Source organism: Cariama cristata, unplaced genomic scaffold (genome assembly GCF_000690535.1).
Source record: "Cariama cristata isolate BGI_N322 unplaced genomic scaffold, ASM69053v1 scaffold28377, whole genome shotgun sequence".
NCBI classification, from domain to species: domain Eukaryota; kingdom Metazoa; phylum Chordata; class Aves; order Cariamiformes; family Cariamidae; genus Cariama; species Cariama cristata.
In genome coordinates this window covers 1,080-26,669 of record NW_009625364.1, presented here as the reverse complement: position 1 = coordinate 26,669, position 25,590 = coordinate 1,080, and the positions used below count along the sequence as shown (strand labels likewise).

Here is a 25,590-nt window from a genome sequence, read left to right as displayed (position 1 = left end):
TTCAAAATCCCAGCACTGATATAGTGGATACTCATGTTACTCATTCTCGACTTCAATTTACTCATATTCTATAGGCATATGTGTGTGTGTATTTTTTTATATACCTATGTATCTATGTACTTATATATACATACATATATATACATGAATCCTTAATGTTAAATGAATTTTGGAGAACATAAATCACCAAAATTTAACAAACCATGATGAAATCAATAGCCATATATTGAAAAGAATCAGAGGACTATGGCGATAACCAAGTTTAGAATGTTCTCCTACAGAATTTGCTCAAGCTGCACATGCCTGGTATATAGCACTGTTTCAATCCAGTTTCAGAAATAATAGAGTTATAAATGTAAGAATCAAGCTGTGTTTGTTACACATATCATCTTCTTCTCTGTCAATCTTCAAATTTTTAAAAGGTTGTTTACTTGATTCTTTTTAAATTCATCTGTGTGGATTTATTCACAAAATATCTTTTAATTAGAAGATCACAAATTGTAACAGTTACAGTTGAATTAATATCAGTTACAGTTCAGTCAGAATACCAATTTGCCCTTGACTCAAGAGCCAGTATGAGGGATGCTTTCAGCACTAAAGGACAATTGCTGCAAAACCAAAGACAGAATAAATAGGGATCTTTCATTTAACAGCAGAAGTTTAACACAAAGAGAGACCTAGACATACTCTTTCTTCAGGCCTTCAAAAAAAACCCCATACTATAGTGTGCTAATAAATACACATTAAAAATTATAATATTAATAAAAACTAAATGACAGCAATGAAACATGGGAGATGTTTACATTCCTAAACATTTAATTGATAGCTTTTAAACAGCATTGCAGACTAAGTTAAAAAAAAACAACAGCCTTTTTTGATAGGTTTGCGAGTTATTCAAGTAATATCTACTGAAAGGCACCTTTGAGAATTTCTGTTTCAACAGCTAAAACTTAAGTCTTATCTGGAAAAGGATGACAGGATAAAACCAAGTATATAAATACAGTTACAGTTTAAAATTCTTAGTGCATATCAAAACATAAAAGTTCTTTGTTCCACTCTCCTTTAAGCTGGCACGTATGGCTTGCTGCGAGATGTATCTGATCTAGTCTGGAGATTGGTGTGCTACCTATGGTGGAAGAGTACTGTTGTGAAAAGAAACATTACTAGGGAAGCAGTAGAACATTTCTTTCCCATGGCTACATTCCTGGGGATGCAAGATAGTCAAAACAAACCCAACTGTCATCACTAGCACACCGACAGCAAGAATCAGGCAGGATATGAGGTTATCTGAATGGTTCCATCGCTCTTTGGACAGCCTTAGATAACACGCTGTTGGGATGATAAAAACAAGTGGGGTAGCACTCAGAACTCCCTGTGTATGGGGAAACAACAATAGAAAAAACCCTCATAAGCATGTATATTTAGATATGAAGAACAAAAACCTAAATTTTTAAATGGTTGTGATTAGATTGATGCAACAGTAAAGCCAGAAATAAAGGCCTTTTCCAGTGTTGCTTTATGGGAAACTTTCTTTTCAAAGTCACAACTAATTTGTAAAAGTATCTGTAAAATTATTTGAAATAATTCAGATTTATTTAAATGCTTTTGCTTTGCTGATATCAAATAATATTTTATGTTGCAAGTACTATTAAATCTGATTACCAGAAGTTTCTCAGCTTCATAAGTACAGTAAAAGTCCAAACATGACAGTTCTGCAATACTGTAACTGACTTAGAATATTTAACATCATTCCATGCAGGAGTCTACATATAATATGTCTTCAAAAATGCCTTCAAAAAAAAAGTGGAAACATCACATAACACTTCAAAGAATTCTGATCAGTTTCTAAATCTATGACCTGATTTAGGATGACTTCCCTATGAAAGCAAAGTGCCCTTTGAGAGAGTAGAACCTCCCCTCTTATTAAAAATTCAGCTCCTCTTTAAATGCTGTCTTAGATAGGGACAGATAAAAAGCACCTGTTTAAATATTTTTTACAGTTAAGCCACCACAGATTAACATATGAATTACATGCCAAAAGAGAGCATTTTATGCAGAAATTTTGAGTGTTTACTTGTCACATACTTAACAAACACTATGTTTCAACTTAATTATATCCAGTCTACTGAATATCTTTGAATTATTGTTTGTACAAACTTTTGTATATTTTTATGGATGAACTTGTTAACAGTGATCAGTACAGACATCAAAAATATGTACATGCACAAAGTATCTTCTTCATAAAAACCGAGACTCTTAAGTATGTGAAGCAACACAAATCAGCATCCCAGTAAAACAGCACAGCAAAATCCATGGACCCTTGACTCCCGTATGACTGAACGGCTTCCCTAGGGAATTACCACAGGGCAAACACAACAGCTTGTGTTGTTTTAAAACCAGAGCAGGTAAAAAGTAAACAGTCAGAGAAACAGCAGCAAATGCCATCTGTGGTGAAGAGCCAAAAGACAGGTCTTCTGCTGGACAGAAAGGCTGCTGAGAAGACAGATCATCTTTCTTTCACATGTAGACTCTGCCTATTCATTTTTCTCTACTGGTGGACATCAAGACTGAACAATCTTTCTAAGCACAACGATCACATCCAATAAATACGTACCACTGTATTGTCAAATTCTCTCTTAAAAAGATAAAAAAAAAAAACCCACAAGATATGAGCTACCCACTCAAATGCCTGGCTACCAACTTCTATTTGTAACTGAATCAAGCTATCAGTAATTGCTTAGGCATCTCTGGGTAAAAATATTGCATTGATGGAATGTTTGCTTTTGAGTGATTATTTTAAAACAATTTAATTCCAAATAGGAATCACACATATTTATTCATGCTAGAAAGGCTCACTGGCAGTCCTCTGGTGTAAATTTATTCTTAACATATTATACCATATAGTAAATGTAAAAAACATAGACATATATAGGCACACATAGTTAATTAGATTCATTATATCAGTATTCCGGTATTTGGCCAGAATAGGCATGTATGTATGTATACACACATTTAAATACTTTTATTGGTGTGTATATACATACATATGTGAATTTTCTGCACTTGTAACGTCAAAACAGAGGGGAAAAAAGATGGAAAAGAAATTACCAATAGATGCCACAAATGAGAAATGTTAATGGAAACAGACCTCCTGACCAAACCAATAGGAATATTGTTTTATTTTGAGCTCGTTATAATTTGGAAGGGATTAACTGAGAAGAAACTATGTAGGCAATTATTACTAAGAGGGTAATTGGATAGCTTATCTGAATATTCAAGACCTGTTCTATAATACTACTGCAAGCATGACCTGCTACAAAATCACTCATTACTGCTCAGTTAGCAGACAAACTGCACTGTGGATCAGAACAGTGTACATTTATCATAATGTACATACAAGTACATGCATCACATAGCATAAGGAACAAATCCCTCCATTTTGTTCCATCAGTAAGCATGCAATATATGGCTTGAAATTGTCAATGGACAGGGACGTTAAAGAGGCAATTCTAAAATATTTCTATAGAGAAGTAAAGGCTGCCCTTAAAAAGTTTTCTCCCCCTTCTAAATTTTATATCCTGGAGTATGACATTTCCACATCTTCTTTAATTATTAAAAATAACTGACCTGAAATTGAAGGTAAACTGTTAAGACAAACAATGTTTATCATAAATGTAGATCAGATTATTTTTTTTTAAAACATTTCCTTTGATTAAATGTACGTTCCGTGCCAAAACAGACTGACTTCATCTGGTAAGTCTACTTTGCTAACTAGTAGTCTAGCACTCAAGTAGACTACATAGCAGCTCCAGCCAAACAAAAAAGTTACATAAATGTGTTAAAACTGGTTCAAGGCAGTAAGTGCCATGTGTGGCCTGCCTGGTAAGCTCCATCTCCGCTATGAGGCGATACCAGACACAGGAATGTTTACTGGCAAACAAAGCAGTTTCCTCCTAAAAATCTCACACTCAGGTTATGAAATTACTCAGTTTTGCTCCCTGTTAAGTCCAAAGCAGGGAAAAATTACAGTTACTATCTCTGTGCTTTCACTATTACTGGTTCTTTCTTCACCCCGCTTTGTTTTTTGCCCCTTTGGCACAAGGCAATCACTAGGATCTGCCCCAGTGTTTAGTAATTTGCCAACTTCATCAGAAGCAGGGATTAGAGAAAGGCATGCTAAAGCCAGTCCTGTAATACAGTTAGGATGAGTATTTTAGTGATTTCCACTGTAGTTTAAATATATTTGATAAGTCATAGGCACTTGCCCTATCTCCAGAACTGTTCTAAAACCCCTCCCAACCATGTGAACTTTACTTCCTGAACTTCCTTTCTGCTTTAATTACCCAATTTTGAAGCAGTGAATAATTCCTTTCTTCCTACTAACATTTCTACTGACTACTATGTCAAATTACGTGAAATTTTCAGAAGAGCTCTGGAGTTCTGTTTCATTAAAAAGCGATTTATTAAATAAGAGTACACAGGTTCACTTACATTCAGCTCTAAAACTATTCCAAGGCAATCATACACCAATGATACACCAGTCGCCACAGCGATGATAACTACTGTCACAACAATATGGAAAATTGTTGAGAGGTTCCCATGGAAAAACACATTGGCAATCACCTGAAACAGAACCACAATTGTAAACCTTAATTTTGCTCTTTATGTTAACAAACAGCTTATTCCAAATCTTCTAACCTTTGGAAACTAAAAGAATGGGTGAGAACACACTGACTGAACTTTACCTATCTTAGTTGAAGAAAACATCTTCATTCACTTCCAAAATTAACTCATAACAAATTGCAGAACACTTGCAAGACTGACTTAGTTATACCTGCAGGATTTAGGGTATACTTACTTTCTTCTCATTTGCCCACTACAGACTAAAAACCACTTAAAATTATTTATTGAATAGGTGGATTTCCTAGATGGAGATACTTTCACAAAGCAAAACTAGTAAGCATGATAAATATGCTATTTTTGGCTATTCTCAACATAATAACAACAGTGACATTTATGCCAAACTTGGAATTTTAAGCAGTCCTGATATTATTAAGTAATTACTAATATAATATTGGATAATATTATAATAAATGTTAAACAACAGAGTACTGCCAGAATCGAAACAGTACAACTAGTACTTCAAAATCATTGCATGTAGCAGGATAGGTTATGCTGATATTTATTACAGATCAACCATTGGCTTCAGCTACAATATGCATTAATAACATGAGAATACTATTAATATGTATCAACATTGTTAAAGGGAGAATGTAATAAATTCTTACCTCTCTGGTCACAAAACATTCAAGGGGGAAGGTCAGAATTACAGTAACTCCATAACAAAACCTTCCAAATGTAGCAAGGTTGTCATCTCTACAGTAGTTTTCAAATATATCTCCTGAGGCACAGAAAAACATCAATTAGTTTGAACTTCATGTCATTTACCTATTTGCAAATTGAAGTGTAAGTTACTGGAGTAATTGAGACTTCCTGATCCCCTCTCCTGACACATATCAAGAAATTGTAGTTACAGTCACAAATTACACCCAGGAGGAACTTTCACCCTATCCTGCTAGTAGCAGTGTTTTTATTTGAAGTAGCATTTATCTTTCAAAAATATTTTAACATATACACATTAGAGTTTGTCATCTGTTATCTTCCCCTTAGCGCAGATTTTGTATGAGATGATGGTGTTTGTTTAAATAAACGTGACAGATTCAGAAAGAAAGCTTGTATGTAAAAAGATACATTTCCTTTAAAAATATAATTCCTAGAACAGCAACAATTACACAAGGAAGCCCAGGGAGTTACCTCTAGAGAACTACATTTCCCTGAGAAGTATCTAATCATAGCTCATAAGCTGCAGTGAAGAATTTCAAATATTCTGACCCCATTCATTTACCTAGCAAATCTTCTTACATCTAACAACAAAAGCATTGCTAGAGAATTCAAATCATCATCTTGCTTAGCACTTAGCACAAAGAATCTCGAACGATGATCTCTCAAGCACAAGAGACACTGCAGGACAGCGATCAGGTGATCTATCAGGTCTTTTCTACCCGATTACTATACTGTCTTATGACTTACTACTTTTAGGATCACAATGGCACTGAAGAAGCAATAAGGTGTAATTTAGAGAAAACAGCCAAAAGATTTTGACAGGGGAGGCAGAAGATAAGGTGGAACCTGCTTACAGCAGAGTGATACGCTGAAGGATAATGGCAGTCAGAAGTTTCTATACTTGAAATATCTCAGCCCATTTGCACTTCGTCTAGCTACAGTTGCATCTAGAACAGTAAATTATTCTGCATAAACAGCACTGGAGGCAGGAAAAAAAGGATGGATAAATGAGTAACCCGCATCCTACAGTTCCTCTGTTCTCAACTATGTGCTGCTGCTTATCAGGAAAGGAAAAAGATGGAAGCCTTCTCCTACAATTTGGAACAGCACTATTAAATAACAGAAAACCTGCTTGCTTATGAAGTATGTATTTTTCCTGAAGAAGCTAATGCACTGAACAAATTTATGCCTTGTTCTTCTGAAAGCACCTTTTCTACTTCAACAAAATCATGTTAAATAGTATGATGTAACATTGATTATATCTATTTATACAGATATGTATATTCATATATGTACAGAGGTGACAGAAGGATTAGTTACAGCAGAACAGCTGTTGTAAAGATTGGAAATATCTCTAAGTCAGAGCTAGGATGCCTTATTAGCACAGACAGGAAAAGATACGGGAGAATGCACAGAAATATATGTTAGGTACCCTGTAGAAAAATCAAGGCAATTTTTGTTCTTACTGCTCTCTGCTAGTGGACCATGTGGCTATATTATAGATGTTTAGTCCTCAGAAGTATTTTGATTATGGAAGTATTCAAAGGGGTCTTCCACTGGTGAGGCTTACACTTGGGAATCTGATACCTATTAGCATTTAGCTGACATCTTTCCATATTGTTTTAGTTGTTGGCTAACTACAAGGAATAGTCCTAACTATTTCTGTCCAAACATAGCATGACTTTGGCATTTTTACAGTCACCAAGATATTGACAGCAAAAGTCAGACAGAAGGGTGGAAATGTAAGGATTACAGCGAGCACCAGAACTGAGGGATTGAACAGTTTACCTTCTGTGTATTCTGTAAAAGTCATATATCCACATGCAGCGAACACTACACTGATAACAACAGCGAGTGAGACAGACACATGTGTGACTCGAGACCAGTTCTTTAATGTGGGTTCTTCCAGAGACCCATATATTAAAAAGCTGTTATGGTTGCAGATGAATGCTGAAACACACATGACAGTTAAAGCAAATGCATGAATTTATGCATATAAAATAAATTTACGGAGTATGTTTGAATCCACTCATTATTAAATACAAACATTAATCCTGCAATGGGTGGTGAAGATAAATGGCTTGAACTGTTACTTATTTAATTCAATGAAGGTTTATATTCATCCTGAGATGATTCTGATTACATTACCCTAAAATGCCATGCCATTTCCCACCCTCCACACCTCCATTCCACCTGTTGCCTCTTCCTGCTCTTTTTTTGCTTAAGAACCCAACAGGAGTTTTGAGATTTATTTTTTTAAATCCACAGAGCCATTTGCTACTTTCAGACTTCCTATGACATCCATTTTAGCCAGCAGCAAGCATGGGGAGGCCTCAGATTATCACAACATTAACAAGAAGTAATATATCAGATCCTGCAGGCAGGAACAGATTTTAGAATGAGGATAATGGAGGTAAGTTGAGACTCACCTGAATGATTCGCTGTAAGAAGCGGGAAGCAACAGGCACTCTCTAGCAAATGTATGCATTGCAGTCTAAGATTTTTCTGTTAGATGTTATCCAAGAGAACACAGAACGACCACAGCCGCCTCAGTTTATCTATCAGACTACTCCTATTGCTGCAGATGTTTTAAGATGACCTGCACAGCTGAGCTGGATTCACGAGCCACACTGCTGTCTCTGCTGCAGTGGCAGTAGCCTCTAGGGCTAGATGGGCAATGGAAAGGGATAATGTCTTAAACCATAACAATTAGATTCATATGGATGACTCAAAGTAAATTTTTTTTTTCTAAACCAGCTTAACATCAATATAAAAAAATTACAATCAAAAAAATGCGATTTCTAGGTCCAAAATATTAAATAATTTGTTACAGTTGATCTGAATATTGAAAATATTAAAAAAAATTACTTACCAAATGACATCACCCCAACGGCTTGTACTGCATTTGATTTTGCAAATATCCATGCATTTTCTGATTTGGGTCTAAAACAGACATTTGTTTAAATAGATTATCCTCTTTTCAACTATCAGTTATTAAAAATAACTTAAAATACTATGCTGTAATACAGAACTGCTAGTCAGATCTCCAGAACTCTCTGAAGTAGGCCATAGTGTTCATCAGCAGTAAATTGAAACCTCCCTTGTTTTGACTCAAGTATTTCGGTAACCAGTTCTTACAGCCAAAAATGTCAGCCTGTTTCAGTTTTGTAAATAAACTCTTCAAGTCATCATATACCAAGAAACAGCAACAGGGAAGGTAAAAGCTGTTAATTGATTCTGACTAAGGTTATCTCAACCCAAAATCTCTTCTGACTGTTCAGAGGCAATTTCTTCCTTTGAATTTGCACATGTAATCCATGCAGCCCAGAGATACTTTTTTCCTAGGCTACAAATCAAGTGAGGCAGTTTGCCTTGTTTACACCTGTTCCAACTATTCCTCATAGTAAAGATTCTGCTAGTTCCCAAAGGACTAGAATAAAATAAAGTGTAAGAGAGTTTATGGAGAATTTTATAATCAGGCAAGAATGTAATATCCCCCACATCTGCTCCTCTAAGATATACCCACAGTTTTGGACCTGTGGTAACTGTAATTCTTAGAGGACCACAGAAAATCATCAGCAAACTCTGTTAAAATCCATTTGATGGATGAACTTCCTCTCTGAATAAAAAGCCAAAATGAAGGACATGAAATATCCTCTTCCAGAACTACAATTTGCTAAAAATACAAAATGAAATTCACAAGCCAGTTGAATATTATCTTTGTAATATTAAAACACAGAGGAACAGTACAGAGAAGATCGCTCTTAAAAAGCTGGCTGCTGCTAACTTTGATTGCTCTGTTTTTATTTAGAGGAAAGCTACTGTCACTTGAGACCTTAGCTGCCATTTCCCTACTGCCCTAGGAAGCAGTATGGCACTCGTGCCAGTTCTGTGAAGGTAGCAATGGCAGCTTTGTCTCTCCCTCTATCTGGTGATAACTAGCTGGTTTTGACAGCTGTAGTACAATATGTTATGCTAGGTTTCATCGCTTACAAATGTTTAAACTCCCTCTCCCCCTCTAAAAAGAAAAAAAAAAAGACAAAAAAAATTGCTATTTCCCCTTTCAGAGCTCACACCTTACTATTTCTTGAGAGCTCAAATAGTCAATCCTTCCTTTTCCATATCAAAACCAGATTTACAGTCTCTAATGCACATTCAGTTCAGACTTAGAGCACCTTTTTGGCTCTTAAGCTGTGGTTGCTAAGCTTAACTTTGAAGTGAATAGAACCTGAGCATCAAAATCAAGTTCAGTTTTTTGTCCTCAGATGCAGTATATTGTCTTGATTGCTGTAACATACTGTTTCCAGGCTTAAGCAGCTGAATATGGCCCTCCTAAAACATTCTCATCATGTAGACGTAATAAATACTATAGATGAAATAGAGATATCTCGTATTTGTCTTGTGAAATAGGAGTTCCGATCCACTACAGCTGCTGTAGTTCCTTATATAGAGTAGCCTTCCTTAACTTGATGCCACTGATTTCAAACCAGTAGAGATGTCTGTGGACAATTCATATTCATAATTTTGAATGTATTATTTTTCAGGAAAACTTCACATCGGGGAAAAAAAATAAATCAATATTTCAAAATAAAAATAGCCTACAGAAAGCTAACATTACAGCTGTTCCATTCTGTAACCACTAGAGGTCAGCTTTGATATCAAACATACAGAATGAAAAATTGTTTTGTATTATCCTTTGACAACAGAATTTGTGAAAGTCTCTTTACCCCATTTTCTATAAATAATTAACACTTAGATAATCTAATACCCTATAAACCAAATTAAAATGCACAGAGATAAAGAATGCTTTTGTCTGAAACACATTTAATTTCTGTGAAAATGGTACATCCTGTGCGACAGTATAGCTATATCATAAACTCTACAAACAGGGATTTAAAAAATGGAATTTAGAAAGCATGTGAACTTCAGTTGAAATATTTGAATAAAGTGGACAAATAATCAATTACAAAAAAAAAATCACAAGAGTTAGTTTTCCCCCTGCACAGTGTTAGCTTATGCACTAGGAATATGCAACAGACCAAAATATAGCTTTGCTTTATGGATGACTGACAAATCAGATTAGGAGTATTATTTGAGGGAAAAAAATCCAAAAGAACAAAATCCTGCTTATTTAGCAGGCCTAAGAAGATAAATTCCTTCCATTCTAGTTGCAGAATTGAAAAAGAATTTCAGATCCATGATTTGAACACTACTAGCAGATTGCAATGTCATACAATGCACATTGGTACAGACAACATTTGCAACAGTATATGAATTTTTCTTACAGTAAGTCACATACTGCTGCATGTGTTTTGAAAAACATTTTTCATACCTTGGGAACAGAGGGATCTTACACAGATGTGATACATAAACTAAGTGAAAGAAACACAGTAAGAAATTTCATTTCTGAGTGTTTAGAACTAAGAGTCAAGAGCTCTAGACTTCTGATCATATCAACAACAAACCACCCCCAAGTCCAGTGTGCAGGACAGAGACTTATGCAAAGCTCCTCAAAAAGGATGAAGGTGACATGAAAGTGTCTATATAAAATAAGACTTCAGACAGGAAGAGAGAAAATTGGGTCAGGAAACAGTAGCTGTTATGGAAGAGCCATACAGTGAATAATCACTTAAAATGACTCACAAAACAAAGGGCACCTCATGTAAATAGCTAGTATCAAATGTCAAGGTAAATATACATACATTCATATACATATATACGTCTGTGTAGGCAGATGCATACACAGGCTGAAGCAGTCTATCAGAAGAATAGCAAGTAACACTATACCTGTTCTGCTTTTTCAATCCTGCTGCTACTGTTCAAGATGGATTTTATTTTTTTTTTGAAGGACCTTTGTTCTGACCAGTTTGACCTACATTCTTGTTAGGAATTGTTAGGGGAAGATTTTAACTGCTGCTGATACAAGAATAGCAGTAGCTGTGAATATCCATGAATGACAAGAACAGCTAGCTTACTGCTGCTCACTCAGTGTATAAAAACACAGGCTATGCCTGCATGAACACAAAGTTTTTTTTCATGCTGGAGAAGTAGCCGATGAAACATAATGAAAGTTAACAGAAGTACATTTGTGATACTAAATGCACTTGTTGGGAGCTGTCTGTATCATATATAGTAGAAGCTGTAACACAAAATAAATCTGAGAGGTAACATAACTATGATTCTTGGAACAAAAATAATAGAATATTGAACACAAATATGTTCCAAGGGAGACCCCAGACAGGAAAAGTCTCAGCTGAAAGTAAGACAACAGCAAGACAGACTGACAATAAAAACTGTCTGTAGGACGGTAATGAAGCCTGGCAATGAAGAAAGCCTAGAAGTTAAGAAAATAAGACTCTACTCAGTCTTCAGTATATTTAAGGGAAAGTATAGCATAATAAACACGCTAATGAGTTTTAAAAAGTTTTGAAAATACACGTGTTTATCTACATAAGAAGAGGGGAAAATGAAAAGAACAAATGAACCAGGCAAAGGTTAAGACTTCCTAACAGGGTAAATGGCATTTCACATCCAGATCATGAGTACGAGTTGGGCTGATATGTCTGGCAGTCTAAACCAGCATACATTCTACTTCTTGTAAAACATTTACAGTATAATAATTCCCCATCTTTAAGATCCATGCTATGCAGAAATCTTATCTGTCATTCATGTAGAAATGCTGCTAAATATAATACAGCAGCAGAGTGCATCAGAAGCAAAATATCTTTAAGAAGGGCAAGAGAAACATAAGTCCCTGATCTCAACCCAGCTTGCAGGTGTGAAACACTGACTGAAAAAAAAAAAAGTTAATTTCTAGAGAGGAAGCAATGTCATATGTTTGACAAGGGAGCTACCTGTTGGAAGGAGCAAAAGACTTGTTTTAGATTGAAGATCAGTGACAAAACACCAAGTTTACATGTAAACCGTCAGTTATCCAAATAATCCAGGAACACATGGCAGATTCATTCAGGTTTAATTCAATGATTTAGACATTTAGGAAATTAATTGTAAAATTCCAATTCAATTCTATTCTAAGGTAAAATATCTCTTTAGCTTTTGTTTAAATTTTAAGAGTTTAAAGATACTGAAAAAGTTGATAGATTAATAAACTTCAATCAACATAATGGAAAGAAAATGAGTAATGCTCATATCAGCCTTGAATTTTACATTAATCAAAGTCATCTCGGCTGTTAAAGAACACAGACGAGGCAAAGCTATATGTCAGCCTCACTTAGTTACAGTTGCTTTAACTTCTATTTCTTCCATAATGAACTACTTAGCAATTCTGTAAATATACAGTAGCTTAGTTTTATTTTTTAATTTCATCACACATTAAAGTTTATCTTTGCTTACTACTGGATTATTTATATGAAGGAAAGAATCAACTTTCTACTTTCAAGTTATTTTCCTGAACACTTGGTGGTTCATCCCTGTGATCAGCTGCCAGTTGAGTAATTCTCACATCCTATTTATGTGTAGCAGATGCTCTTGAAGTTTTTCCTAGAGATTTATGTATTATGCAGACACTGATATCATGACATTCTTTCCAAAAGAACACCAAATTAAAATGATCCATCTTTATAAGCTACATAAAATATTGCTTGTTACAGCAATGAATGTTAATTTCAGCTTTGAAGCATGAAGTTATTTTATGCAGTATTAACGTACTGCACATTTACAGTTTGAGATAATTCTAACCCATTGTTTTTGATCACAACCCAGCTATAAGCAGGTGGAAATAAAGTAAAGAACGGATCATCAAAATATATTTTTATCCAACATCTTAAACTATTGAGAGTAAACTCTGAGTCCAGAACACTGGATTTTAGCTGCAGATTCATTATGTCCCTCAGGAAACAATCATATGGATGACATTAAACAAAAGCAAAACTGGGGGGGGGGGCAGGAGGAAAAGTACCTCAGTTTCATGTTTGTCATAAGAGGAAATAAATTAAACCAAGCAATCCCTCATTATAAATACATTATTTATTTTCCTGAGAACTAACAAGAAAATAACATTCCTATAATGTCTCTGGACAACCCACTCTACTCCCAAAGCAACTAAAAAAAATACATAAAAATGCAACACTCCAAAGACTTATAATTGCTCTTTTTCAGCCTACAGCTCCAAGCACATCAAATCATTAAAAATACTAATAACATCATTGTTTCACTGATGGTCTAAGACATTGCAGGTTTCTAGGAAAGACAATATTCTCTGTTGTCCAAATAACAGATATAATTTTCAAACAGAACATGGATTGCATTTAAGCAAAAAGACAGTTTTATCACACCCAAATAATCTTCTTGTATCCCTCAAAGGGAAGCAATCTTCACTTTCAAAAATCTAAAGGTAAGTGAAAACTGATTACTACTCAGAGAGTAATTACCAAAGTGGGAAGAGAGCCGAACAGGATTCCAGTGGAACCTGTCCCGAGTCCAGCACTTCTGAATAAGTGCTTCAGCAGTAACTTGAATGATGGAACAAAAAGTAAGAAGCATTCTTAACAGAAAGCATGAAATGTGCAGTTAACACAAGGATGCTAAAGAACAGGGTGAAAAAAGAAAAATCATAAATAAGTTGGTAAATGAATAAATCATCTGATAAAGCAGTATTCAATTCTGTAATGACAATTTCTACAGTTATGCAGGGAAAAAAAGGCTTCATGAGAACAGGGCAGGGGGAACAAGCAAAAAACCCCAAACTTCATGGAAACAGAGTAAAGGAAAAAAATTGCTGGCTCACAATTCTGCAGAGCAGGGCTTGGTGCCTCTATTAGACTGCAAACTCAAGGTATGTCCACAATGTCATGCCACCTTCCAAAGAGGCAAACATCAAACTAGGTTACATAAACAGAAGCATGGCAATCCCCAAAAAGATACAGTTGAAAGGGATCTCAAGACACTTTGCATGTAAGATACATCAATCTTTCTTCTCTGCTATTCAATGGGAATACCACAGGCAGTTGGGGCACCACAATCTCACTTTTAATTTGCAGAGAACTTAATGCAGCCATTGAGAATGATCAGTAGAAGAAGAAATGAGAAGAAGAGAAACTAAAGGAACTATGTTTGTTTAGCCTATAGAAAGGATCACCAAAGGCGGACAAGTTACAGCTCTTTACAGGTGTTTTTTAAGCATCTGAAGAATGATGAACAGTTTGCTGTCCATACCTACCATGGTTAGGCAGGAAGCAACTAACATGAAATGCAGTAAGAGAGACATATGATATACATTTAGGGAGAATTCTTAAGAAAAGTCTAGTTAAGAAGTAGAATGGGAAATCATGGAATTGCTAAGAACAAACTAGACAATCACCTGTCATCAATGACAGGCATACACTAAGTTCTGCCATGTAACAATGGTAGGGATTAAATATTCTCTCTTGGCCCCATCAAACCTTTATCTAGGATCGTACAAATTCTTTTCCTATATGACGGATGTGAGGACTATGTTTTATAATCATGATTTTTTTAAATCTCTTTGAAAACTGCAACTTCTATTGCATTTTAATAAGGATTCACACTAAATGCATTATTTACTTGTTTCACATGTTACAATACTATGATGTGACCCGTATTAAAACATATTAGTGTTCTTTATTCTCATTGGAAAATAAAAAATGGCATACCATTATACCATTAACAAAATATTAGAAGAGGGTTTTAATAACTAAAGTATACGTCTATTTCTAACTGTAAAACAGAAGTAGTAAAAATAGACATTGATAGAATGTTTGTGAGGCAAAAAATTCTCGTTAACAGTTTAACAACGTATTAGATGCATTTTTGAAAACAAAACGTGTAAAGACAAAAATGGAAATCTTTACAGAATTAAAAAGTAAAACTTTAAGAATGACTCAAAACCTAACATTACTTACTGTAAGAAAAAAATAAAACCAGGCATTCCATATTTTTCAGTGCATCGCAACTGTTGAGAAGAAATGTTACCACAGTAACAAGCTCATCAGTAACCATTATGTACAGCTTCTTCCTTTTTTGACAGGGCATTTTGAGATCACCCTTTCAAACACCCCTTTAACACACAGTATGAAAAACATACTGTTTCAGAAAGATGCAGGGGCGGGGGAGGGGGGGGAAGTCCCACATTGTTCTGAGTGCATCGTTTTATGGACGATAGACAACATCACCTGGTACAACTTTAGAAACTGCTATTCTAGCCATCTTCCTAGCATTAAACATTAATACCCTGCAATTAACCTACGTATCACAGCAGTAAGACAAATGAACAATTATGCATAACACTGCTGAAACAATCACGGTGGAAGAAACCCCTTCTTACAGAAACATTAGAAATACTATATAAAACAGTTCCAATAAATAAAAAAGCACATTCAGAAATAGTTTGTTGTCTTTATTACTATATCTTCAGATTCAAAGGATAAGGAAAAAGGCAGACTTTCTAGGCCATAAATGAAAGATAATAGATTCATAACACTTTCTTGCAATATAATTATAAAAATACTGCCTCAGGACATATCTATATGTACTAAATTGTCTAGAACACTCCAATATCCAATGTTAAATACTACTTTCAGAGTATGAGTGCTAGAAAATAGTTTTGCGTGTTTATATTGTTGTTTTCACAAATGACAGTATAAAGTTATTATTGTGTTCTCTTTTTTCTTTTCATTATTTGTATTCAATTTTTATTATGAAATCATTATATTAACAGAAATATTCCTAAGATACCATCTATTTTAAGATTGTAAATATAGGTCATCTGACAATAATAGACAAAATTAAAGCTTTCTCAAATGACAGACAACCTCACATGCCTATTCAGGAGCCACCTGCTATTAGCCATATCACCCACAACTTCCAATTAATCTGTAGTTTTCTGAGACTTTTTCTAAATTTGCTTATGTGCAATAGAAGTGGGGAAAAAAAAGGATAAAGCATGTTTTAGCAGTTCATTTGGTATTACTGTTAATACAGATTTATTTTTTCTCTGTCTCTCCCAAAACAGCCACATTCCACAGCCATGCAGATATATGCAATAGGGAAATAACAGATTACGTATGATCAAAAATTCACTTTGTGGCAAGTGTAAGAATACTCACACTTGTGGACTGAATGTTACTGTCCTCACCATCACAATAATCAGGATGACAATGGTTAAAATCAGAGAAATAAGAGATACCTGTAAAAGTAAAAACACAACTTCAATCAGTAAGCTGCTGAAAGGTTGACCTCTTAGCAGCATAATGTACTTTTTAAAAGAATAATTAACAACCAAGTAAAGTTCTAAATATCACATCAAATATTTATAATTAGATAGCTTGTCCTATATCATCATCTTTTCATTTGTTATTCTTTTTAATTAACTACCCAATTGCAACTATTTGTCTAATTTTAAGTGATAGTCCCATTTAAACATTTCTAATCAACAGCACTCAGCATTTCAAGATCAGGTCTATAACACCCAGTGCTTTACAAGATTTGAGTTCTGCTAACAGTACATGGAAAAATTCTAGCAATTCATATGGAGACCAAAGTTTCGCTTAAACTATTCCAAGTTTTCCGATATTTCTTGGGACAGAAGACAGTCTGAACTTCCAAAATATTTAACATGTTCTAGCCAGACATAATTGAGTTCAAATACAGTAAGTTACGACTGGCAGTTATTTTCTAATGGCATACAGAAAAGTAAACCAAAAATCAACTGCTTTTATGATTTACCTTTCCCAGTTTTGCTATGTCTCGATATAAAGATATAGGCAAGGTAAAGATGATGGTGGTAAGAAGAATTATGAAGTGACGGTCAGCAAGCACATTATCTGGTCCAACTAAAGCAAAAAAGAAAATATTCTTTAAGAGACTGACATGAGAAACAGATTAGTTAGTTACCTCTGAAAGGCCAAGAGTAACAAACTGATGTTGACCAGGCTTTTATCCCCTTTACTCAAGCCAAGTAACACTGAAATAAAGACTAGGCATTAACCAACCTTCAGGAAGCCATACACAGCATGTGCATAATCACAAGAATTTTGCAAATTCAAACCAAATGTGTAACATATGGCATATATTATACCAAACTTTGGAAGTCTGTCATTTCTACACATAGATTAGTATTCATTTCTTTCATCATGCCTGGGTCAATCTTGGCAGACTGCAAGTAAAACATTCTACCGCTCCTTTCTGCCATTTACTCTTGAGGATTTTTTGACACTGTGTGTTGACATCAATTAGTGTGCTGTTGAAGATAAGCAAATTCTTAAAGAATGATCCTATAATAAGTAAATTTCGAGGTTTCTTTTGAGCACCTCCTTTCTTGCTGCCAGTTGGCTTCCACTTGTAAAATACAGATTACCATGTGAAGGCAACAATAATGTTTTAACGCTCCCTGCAACCAGTGGGATTTATTTGTACAATTGGTGTTTTTTTTAAGCCAACCACAACTTAAAATAAAACATATCTCAGTCAGGCTGCCATGAATCATGGACTTGAATGAAAGTTTGCTGAATAATTAGTGCTGGAAAACGACTAGCAATTGACATGAAAAGTATGTTCAGTTCCCTCTATTCTTTGGGAGATTATAATGCTTTCACACCTCTTTCCAGGCAGGCATTCTACCAGGTGAAAGGATATGCCATGCTGGGGCTTCCTCCTATTACAGAAGTCATATTGTATATAAATTATTAGATATTCACTGTCACTATCAACCTGATCAAGTATTCACATAACAACAGAGTGTGACAATTAAAATTGCATCCACACCTTGCAGGCTTCACCTGCTGAAAACTACAGTCCTCCTGTGAAAAATCAAACAATTCATACAAATACTAATTTCCACTTCATTGCAGACATGTTCTTTTTAGTTTAATTTCCCAGTGAAGAATGTTTTCGCTTAGCTGGCTTTGTGCTAAAGTAGACGGTAAACATGCACACAAATTGCTTCACTGATTCTGCTGCAAAAACTCACAGCAAAGGAAGGTTAACAAATGCATGAGTTAAAAAGCTCAAAATGTCACATCTGGTTTTGCAATGAATATCTAAAAGAATAGAAAGTTACATATGTACTTCATGACCAACTATTACAGACATGCTTAAGTAAGCATTAAATCCATTATAATATTTGCAAGTCATCCAGGATTGTTCACTAGATAAAGTGCAGTTTCAGTATTCAAATTATTATTACAGAAAATATCTAAAAAAGATGACAAAATATGATGACCTTGTAAATATACCACTGTGGAAGACTCCTTCTATTTGCTTAGTATTTCACTGAAGCATGTGGTCACAATGACACCGATTCCATGATAACTAAGGACTAGGATTCATAGTTTTTATTTAAGAAAGATTTACTATAAAAAAAAAACACAAAAAAATTTCATATAAATATGCTTCAACTTTAAATATATATGAGAGTCATTTAGAAACAAAGTAACAAGTAATCCCTAAATATTTACGTTATACTCTTATCCAATACATTTTCTCCATTCTGAATTTTTTAAATGCATCTTACCTCCAGGAATTCTCTGAAAAACTTTAGTTAAAGTGTCTCCTGTTATTATATTGTAGCTGATCATAGCTTAAAGAAAATAAATTTTTTTGTTAGTACAAGTCAAATATGAACTATTTGATAAGCATTTAATACACATATTTTGTACACTTCTGGATTATATGTCACTATCCCTCTTGTATGAATTCTGGTTAGCACCTAAAACTTCTAAGTTTCAGGTTTAAAGCAAAATTTAAAAAAATTCTTTATTATATTGTAGCTGATCATAGCTTAAAGAAAATAAATTTTTTTGTTAGTACAAGTCAAATATGAACTATTTGATAAGCATTTAATACACATATTTTGTACACTTCTGGATTATATGTCACTATCCCTCTTGTATGAATTCTGGTTAGCACCTAAAACTTCTAAGTTTCAGGTTTAAAGCAAAATTTAAAAAAATTCTTTAATGCTCCCCTCCCCCCTCCCCCCAACCGAAGCAAGAATCCAGTCGGATAAGCAAGGCTGTTATGCTGACTTGCCATATAAATGACTTGCCATATTCTGACTTGCCATAAATTTCTTTTCAAATTCTTGTTTCTATTTAGTAAAGTTCCCTTGTTAGTCTAATAATCAGTCCTGCAATCAAATGCACAGGATTTCCTAACTCATGTAAAATGTTTGCAAAATCTTTAAACCAGAAGAAAGGAGGAGAAAATAGATAAAGATATTAGATATGGACTTCCATTCCTTCCTCTCATTAATAGTAACTGTGGCGTTAACATTCATGTTTCATTCTTATCTTACTCTACACTAGAAGTGTGTATATGTGCGTGTGTGTGTATACATACACACAAAATATATTTATATACTCATGTGGGCTTCACCATTTAGACAGCATAAATATAGGTATTGACCTTAACTAATGTATAAATATTCACTGTTGTGAAATTGTAAGTCATTAACACTACTTATAGAAATAAGTTCAAGCACATGCATATCCGTAACTGGTTCCATGGTAAGGACCAAGATTTTTACAACTCTTTTCCATATTCTCTATGAAGTAGCAATTATATCCTTTTTCAAATCAACATGTGTAATATTGTTGCCTGCCTGCAGTAACAGTAACTTGACTCCCTTAAAAATCTCAGCTACCTGTAATAAATTCAGATTGATTATTCCCAAAGTAGGAATTTTGATCTGGGACTCTCCAGGCACTGAGTCCAGACTCTTGGTATCTCAAGTCACCACCCCTTGCAGCCCTATGTGTGAAAATACCAAGCTTATTTAAGATTTGATTATGTTACTAAGGTAGGGGGCAGAGTCAGATTAACACTTTATTTTAAATTTCCAGTCTAATTAATTCCTGCTCAGAATGCTGTTCTTTCACTATTTCTTCAAAGGGGTCTTGACTGCCCAATTTCCCAGTAGCTCATTGGGCATGAGGCTGAACTAACAATTTTGAAGAGCAATGACAGCACATAATACTCAAAGCAAGATCCGATCAGTGGCTTCCCCAATAAATAATACTACATCTTTGGAAAAATACTACTTCAACATACTCCTAAAGTCATATTTTCCTTTTGTTTCAGGCACATCTACTTTGTGCTCTGTTACTCATTCCAGAACAGAATCTCTTCTTTTCGATTTCTCATAACTTCTTTTGTCATTAATTTTTAAGTGTGTGATCATGAATTTCTCTGCTGTTACATTTCTGTTCATTTCTATTATTCTGGTCCTCCAATTCATTGAATTCTTCCTCAGTCATTGTTCAGAACACTCCAAGCAATTTTATTTTTTTTTTATAGGAAAGAGGCATATACAGTATATTCTTTACAGAGTTCTTAGTATTTAACCAGTGAAAGAATGAGATAATGTGAAAAAGCTTGTTATTTATAAAAAGTAAACACTTATATTTTATGTGATCTTACCAATAAATGGATATAAAAATTGAAGAGTTGAAAGAATTAGATAACCTACAAAACCATATGTTTTTCTGACCAGCTCTTGATAGGTGTTGGTACTGGAGAGGTTTCCTCCTTTGATCAGTAATATAATGGAATAATCTGTTAAAATATAGAATTATTGTTAAAGACAGTATGAACCAACTTGTGGTTGGTTACTGCTCATCTTTTTCGCTCCTTAAAAAAAGTCTGCAAAAAGGAAAACAGTGGCACTGGGAATAGCAGGGATGAGAAATCTCACAAAGGACCTCAGTCCACCAAACCCAGGAGTTACAGGCCCATATTGGAAGGAAATTCCCACTTTCCCAATTAGGAACAGCAGAAACAGACTCATTTTCATTGGTTTCCAGTATGGTTAAAGGGAACAAGAATTGTCACAAGCAGCAAAAAAGAAAAATTCGATTAATAATGCAGAGGGCTTCTGAATGGATGGAGCGCTTGATTATATCATGAAGTACAAGGACTGACTGTGTCACGGTGCTAGAACTCTCAATCGCTTTACTCAGCTGTTTATCTAAGTTTCTGCAAGACAAAGCCTGGTTAGTATTTTGTGTCTTCTCCATTGTTTACGATAAAAATATTATGAACACTTTTACAAAGCGATTTATCTGGAAAACCATGAAGCAATGTGCCTTGAGACAGGGCTGATGTCACAGGCAGAATTACTCCCAGATTTATGAAGAAAAGTTCTAAATACTGATGTTATGTCAAGCTATGCTTTAGTATTCATTTGAGCACCATGGAAATTTTCAGTCCAGATTAGTTACAGCACAGAATTTATTACCATAGTGCAGATGTCTTGACAGATAGTAGCTAGACCTCATCTATTCCTCATCTGGCTTTCACTTAGCTTGTAATCTATGCTGCGATAGGAACAGTTCCTATCCGTGAATAGTGTCAATGTTTATTATCTTCTGGGAATGACTAAAATTATGAAATTTTCAGTCTTTACAAAGGAGATTTCTACAGTTTGTTAATGTGAAAGCAACCCAGAGATTTCCATGATCATACGCAATTCTTAGACAATATATGCTCACTTATACTATAATTGTGAGCAGTCAAAAACAGAAATACAGAATTGTTCATTATCAGTTATGCTGCATACTGAGCTGATCTTGTACAAGAAATATTAAGTCTTTGTAGCAAGGGATCTTAGACCCACAAAACTTGAAAAAGATTTATTGTTAAAGAACCTAAAATTGTATTTGTCTGTTAATCTAGGACTATACCCAGTGTAATTAAAAAACATCCCCCAAAATGAAATACAGTTAGAATTGCTAAATAACAGTTATTCACCAATTATTCATTAAAAACTATGGAAAATAAATGCTAACAGACACACTTAGCCTGTACTTTAAATGCTACAAGTCAAAAAGTTATAACTATAGTCATAATTTGCTTGTGCAAGATACATTGAGCCACATCTTTAACATAATAAAATCCTGAGTTTAATTCACAGGTTCTGGGCCTATGGCTATAAAGTTTTCAAAATACTTAGAAATGCAAAGGACAAATCAGATTTCATACAGAAAAGTAACTGAAATTTCTGAGCTCTGTTTATGATATGATTTCATTAATGTATTTTGCTATAGAACCATAGAATCGTTTAGGCTGGAAAAGACCTTTAAGATTATTGAGTCCAACTGTTAACCTAGCACTGCCATGTCTACTACTAAACCATGTCCCTAAGCACCACGTCTACAGGCCTTAAATATCTCCAGGGATGGTGACTCAATCATTTCCCTGGGTGGCCTGTTCCAGTGCCCAACAACCCTTCCAGTGAAGAAATTTTTCCTAATATCCAATCTAAACCTCCCTTGGTGCAACTTGAGGCCATTTCCTCTTGTCCTATCACTGGTTACTTGGGAGAAGAGACTGATCCCCACCTTGGTACAACCTCCTTTCAGGTAGTTGCAGACAGTGATCAGGTCTCCCCTCATGTTCAGCCGGCTGTTGACCAACACCCCAAGGTCCTTTTCTGCCGGGCAGCTTTCCAGCCACTCTTCCCCAAGCCTGTAGCGTTGCATGGGGTTGTTGTGACTGAAGTGCAGGACCCAGCACTTGGCCTGCTGAACTTCATACAGTTGGCCTCTGCCCATGAATCCAGCCTGTCCAGATCTCTCTGTAGAGCCCTCCTACCCTCAAGCAGATCAACACTCCCACCCAACTTGGTGTCATCTGCAAACTTACTGAGGGTGAAGCCACAGAGAAAATTTTTACTGAGGGTGAAGCCATAGTGAAAATTTTCCATTCAGAAGGAACATATTCGTTATGCTATATTGCTCTCCAGTCAAATCTCGATCATTTATGCAGACCCTTAAATGATATTTCAAGCAACGAAAAGCATCAACTGATGCTCAGCATACAGGTAGAAGAATTTGTGCCATTCACATTGACTTGGTTTGTCATTTTAAGACTTGAATCCACAGAGGCTTTATAAAAATTCTCCTTTGATGCCAATGAATTATTTTTTTTTACCATATGATTTCAAAACTCGTCCATTTCTGAAGCAAAATCTGTTATTTTTTTGATGAATGATAATTAAATAAAATATTCAAAATCATAGTACAACCAAAGGTTTTCATTCTGTGCTATATTCAAAAAAAACCTGATAGACAACACACTCAAGGATCAGTCTCTTAATTAGGGTAAAAACAGTGGACTAATCACCTAAATTAGGTGATTATGAGGCAGAAATAAAAGCTATTCTTCCAAATGTCACCTTGACCTAGTCTAAGAAACTAGGCTTTATAAAAATAATATGCACACAAAAAGCAGCTTTATATGTTGTGCAGTACAGTTCTCTACTTTTACTAATCTGCTCAAGGGATTAGAGAGGTAAGGAAAAAATCAATCATTTTTATTGTCATAGATACACTTGTTTAAGGTATCATTAAGCTCAAGATCAGATAAATGTTGCAAGACTAATTTTCACTTTACGACAGAAACTGCGTTTAGAGTACCTGTGATATAGGCAACCACAAATAAAAGTAGTACTCCTAGTGGAAAACCAGCTTCCTTCATTGAATATGGCAATCCTGTAAATAAGAAAAGGAGAGATTATAGAAGAATCTTTCCAAATACTTATTTGTGATGACCAAAAGAAAGAAATACTCAGATTTTAAAGAATGCTATCAATCTCCCAAATTGGACCAGCACGCTTAATAACCTCAGAAAGATTATTTTCAGTGGACAAAATGTTGCCGAGTTGTGAAGTTCAGTCAGTGCCTGCCCAACCAGTCCTCTGATCATTATGGCAAGAGGTTGTAGGGTATTTATCACTGTAAGACGTGATCCCAGCTGACACCTCTGCATTTTTGCATAGTAAGCAAATAAAAATAGAGAAAAGTCTTTAGGAACAGCAGCAGAAAGTAAGACGACAGTATTATTCCCCAAACTCGATAGCCATGCATGTATAAACAAGGCTGAACACAGGATAGTACAAAAAGTATACTTGCCTATAATGCCTGATCCTATGATAGAGTTGATAATGTTAAATCCAGCTGATGCCAGATTACTGTTTCCTCCTTTATTCCTGGGTTTACTAACGAGGGCTGTCTGGTCATCTGTTTCTACCTATTTCAGGAAGACAAAGACAACATTATACATAAGAAAAATAGGTGAGAACAAGGATTTTACACATAGTCTATTCAAGATCAAAAAAATTGTCACGGACTCAGATTTGTAGAAGTATTTTGATAACTAAATCCCATTTTTTTCAGTGAGAAATCAAAGGGGTGTTAGGCTTCTAATTCCTGTATAAGTCTGACCCATAATCTTCTCTAATTAATTCTTCTCTGAAAAAAAAAAAGTAAGTGGAAGGACAGAAATGTATATAAACTCAGAGGCAGGCTGTTAAACAAAAAGTTTTTTAGTCATGTTCCAAAGCCAGAAATGCAAATCAAGTATTTTTGAAAATATTTTGGCTAATACAATGGGACAGTTAAAATAGGCCCCTGAATCAGGGGAACAAAATCAATTTCAAGAGTTACTAGTAAAGTATGCCAACATCTGAAGATGCTCTAATTCAAGGTTTTATCCAGAATTTTAAACATTTCTGTGTCATCCAATGGTTTAGTTCATTATGAATAGTTAATGACATTATAAAATTGGCTAGTCCCAGAGAGTTTCTGTGGGAAGGTCTGGTACAAACCAAAGTTCAAAGCACAATTTGTAGCCAGTAGCTTCAAAACCTAAAGTTCTTATCTTTAAAAAGCATTTCTTCATAAGGATGCAGTGGTCCTCTCAGATCACCACTCTGCTCTCAGAGAAGATTTCAGAATCATTCATTAGAAGGCCAGTATTTTAAATGAAGTTGTGTAATTCAAAAGAGGAACATGCACTTAATGAAGAAATTGCCCACTTGTGTTCTACAAAAGCAAAACATTGTGTACTTACCATGAAAATAAAACTACTATTTCATGGATGCAGGAGCCTATTTAACATATATAGCAGGTAGTACAAACTCAGATGCTTGTCACTAATACTCCTGGGAAAAAAAATTAAATGACTGATAAATCTAAGTCATCTGTAGATGGTGGTATAAGCTGACAAGCGTAAGAGTGCCTCAAGGATGGCTACATACTTAAGTGGAACTTTTAATCCTTAAGCACTACTAACATGAGAAGAGTAATACTGGCTCAGATCAAAGGCCAGTATAGCCTGATATCCCATTTCTGAGAGTGGCCATGGAATGCATCTAGGGAAGAGTGTAAGAGCACGAAAAATAGATAGTTAGCAAATAACCTTCCTGTCCCAGCTTTCATCAGTATGCATACCCTGGACTTCCCAAAGCGGATACGTTCTTGGTGCATCACA

General features: G+C 35.0%; 1 protein-coding gene across 1 annotated transcript; it reads right to left on the bottom strand.

Annotated features, from left to right (window-relative positions):
• Positions 1-1,126: 1,126 nt before the first annotated feature.
• On the bottom strand, positions 1,127-24,342 carry SLC38A11 (solute carrier family 38, member 11). The gene is made up of 11 exons (XM_009703597.1): positions 24,231-24,342; positions 23,736-23,810; positions 20,740-20,874; positions 18,833-18,898; positions 17,047-17,153; positions 16,428-16,507; positions 8,216-8,286; positions 7,132-7,293; positions 5,289-5,401; positions 4,492-4,623; positions 1,127-1,372 (listed from the first exon to the last, which is right to left on the bottom strand). The coding sequence occupies exons 2-11, from the start codon at positions 23,794-23,796 to the stop codon at positions 1,127-1,129; spliced, it is 1,173 nt and encodes a 390-aa protein (XP_009701899.1). The 5' UTR covers positions 23,797-23,810; positions 24,231-24,342.
• Positions 24,343-25,590: the final 1,248 nt, after the last annotated feature.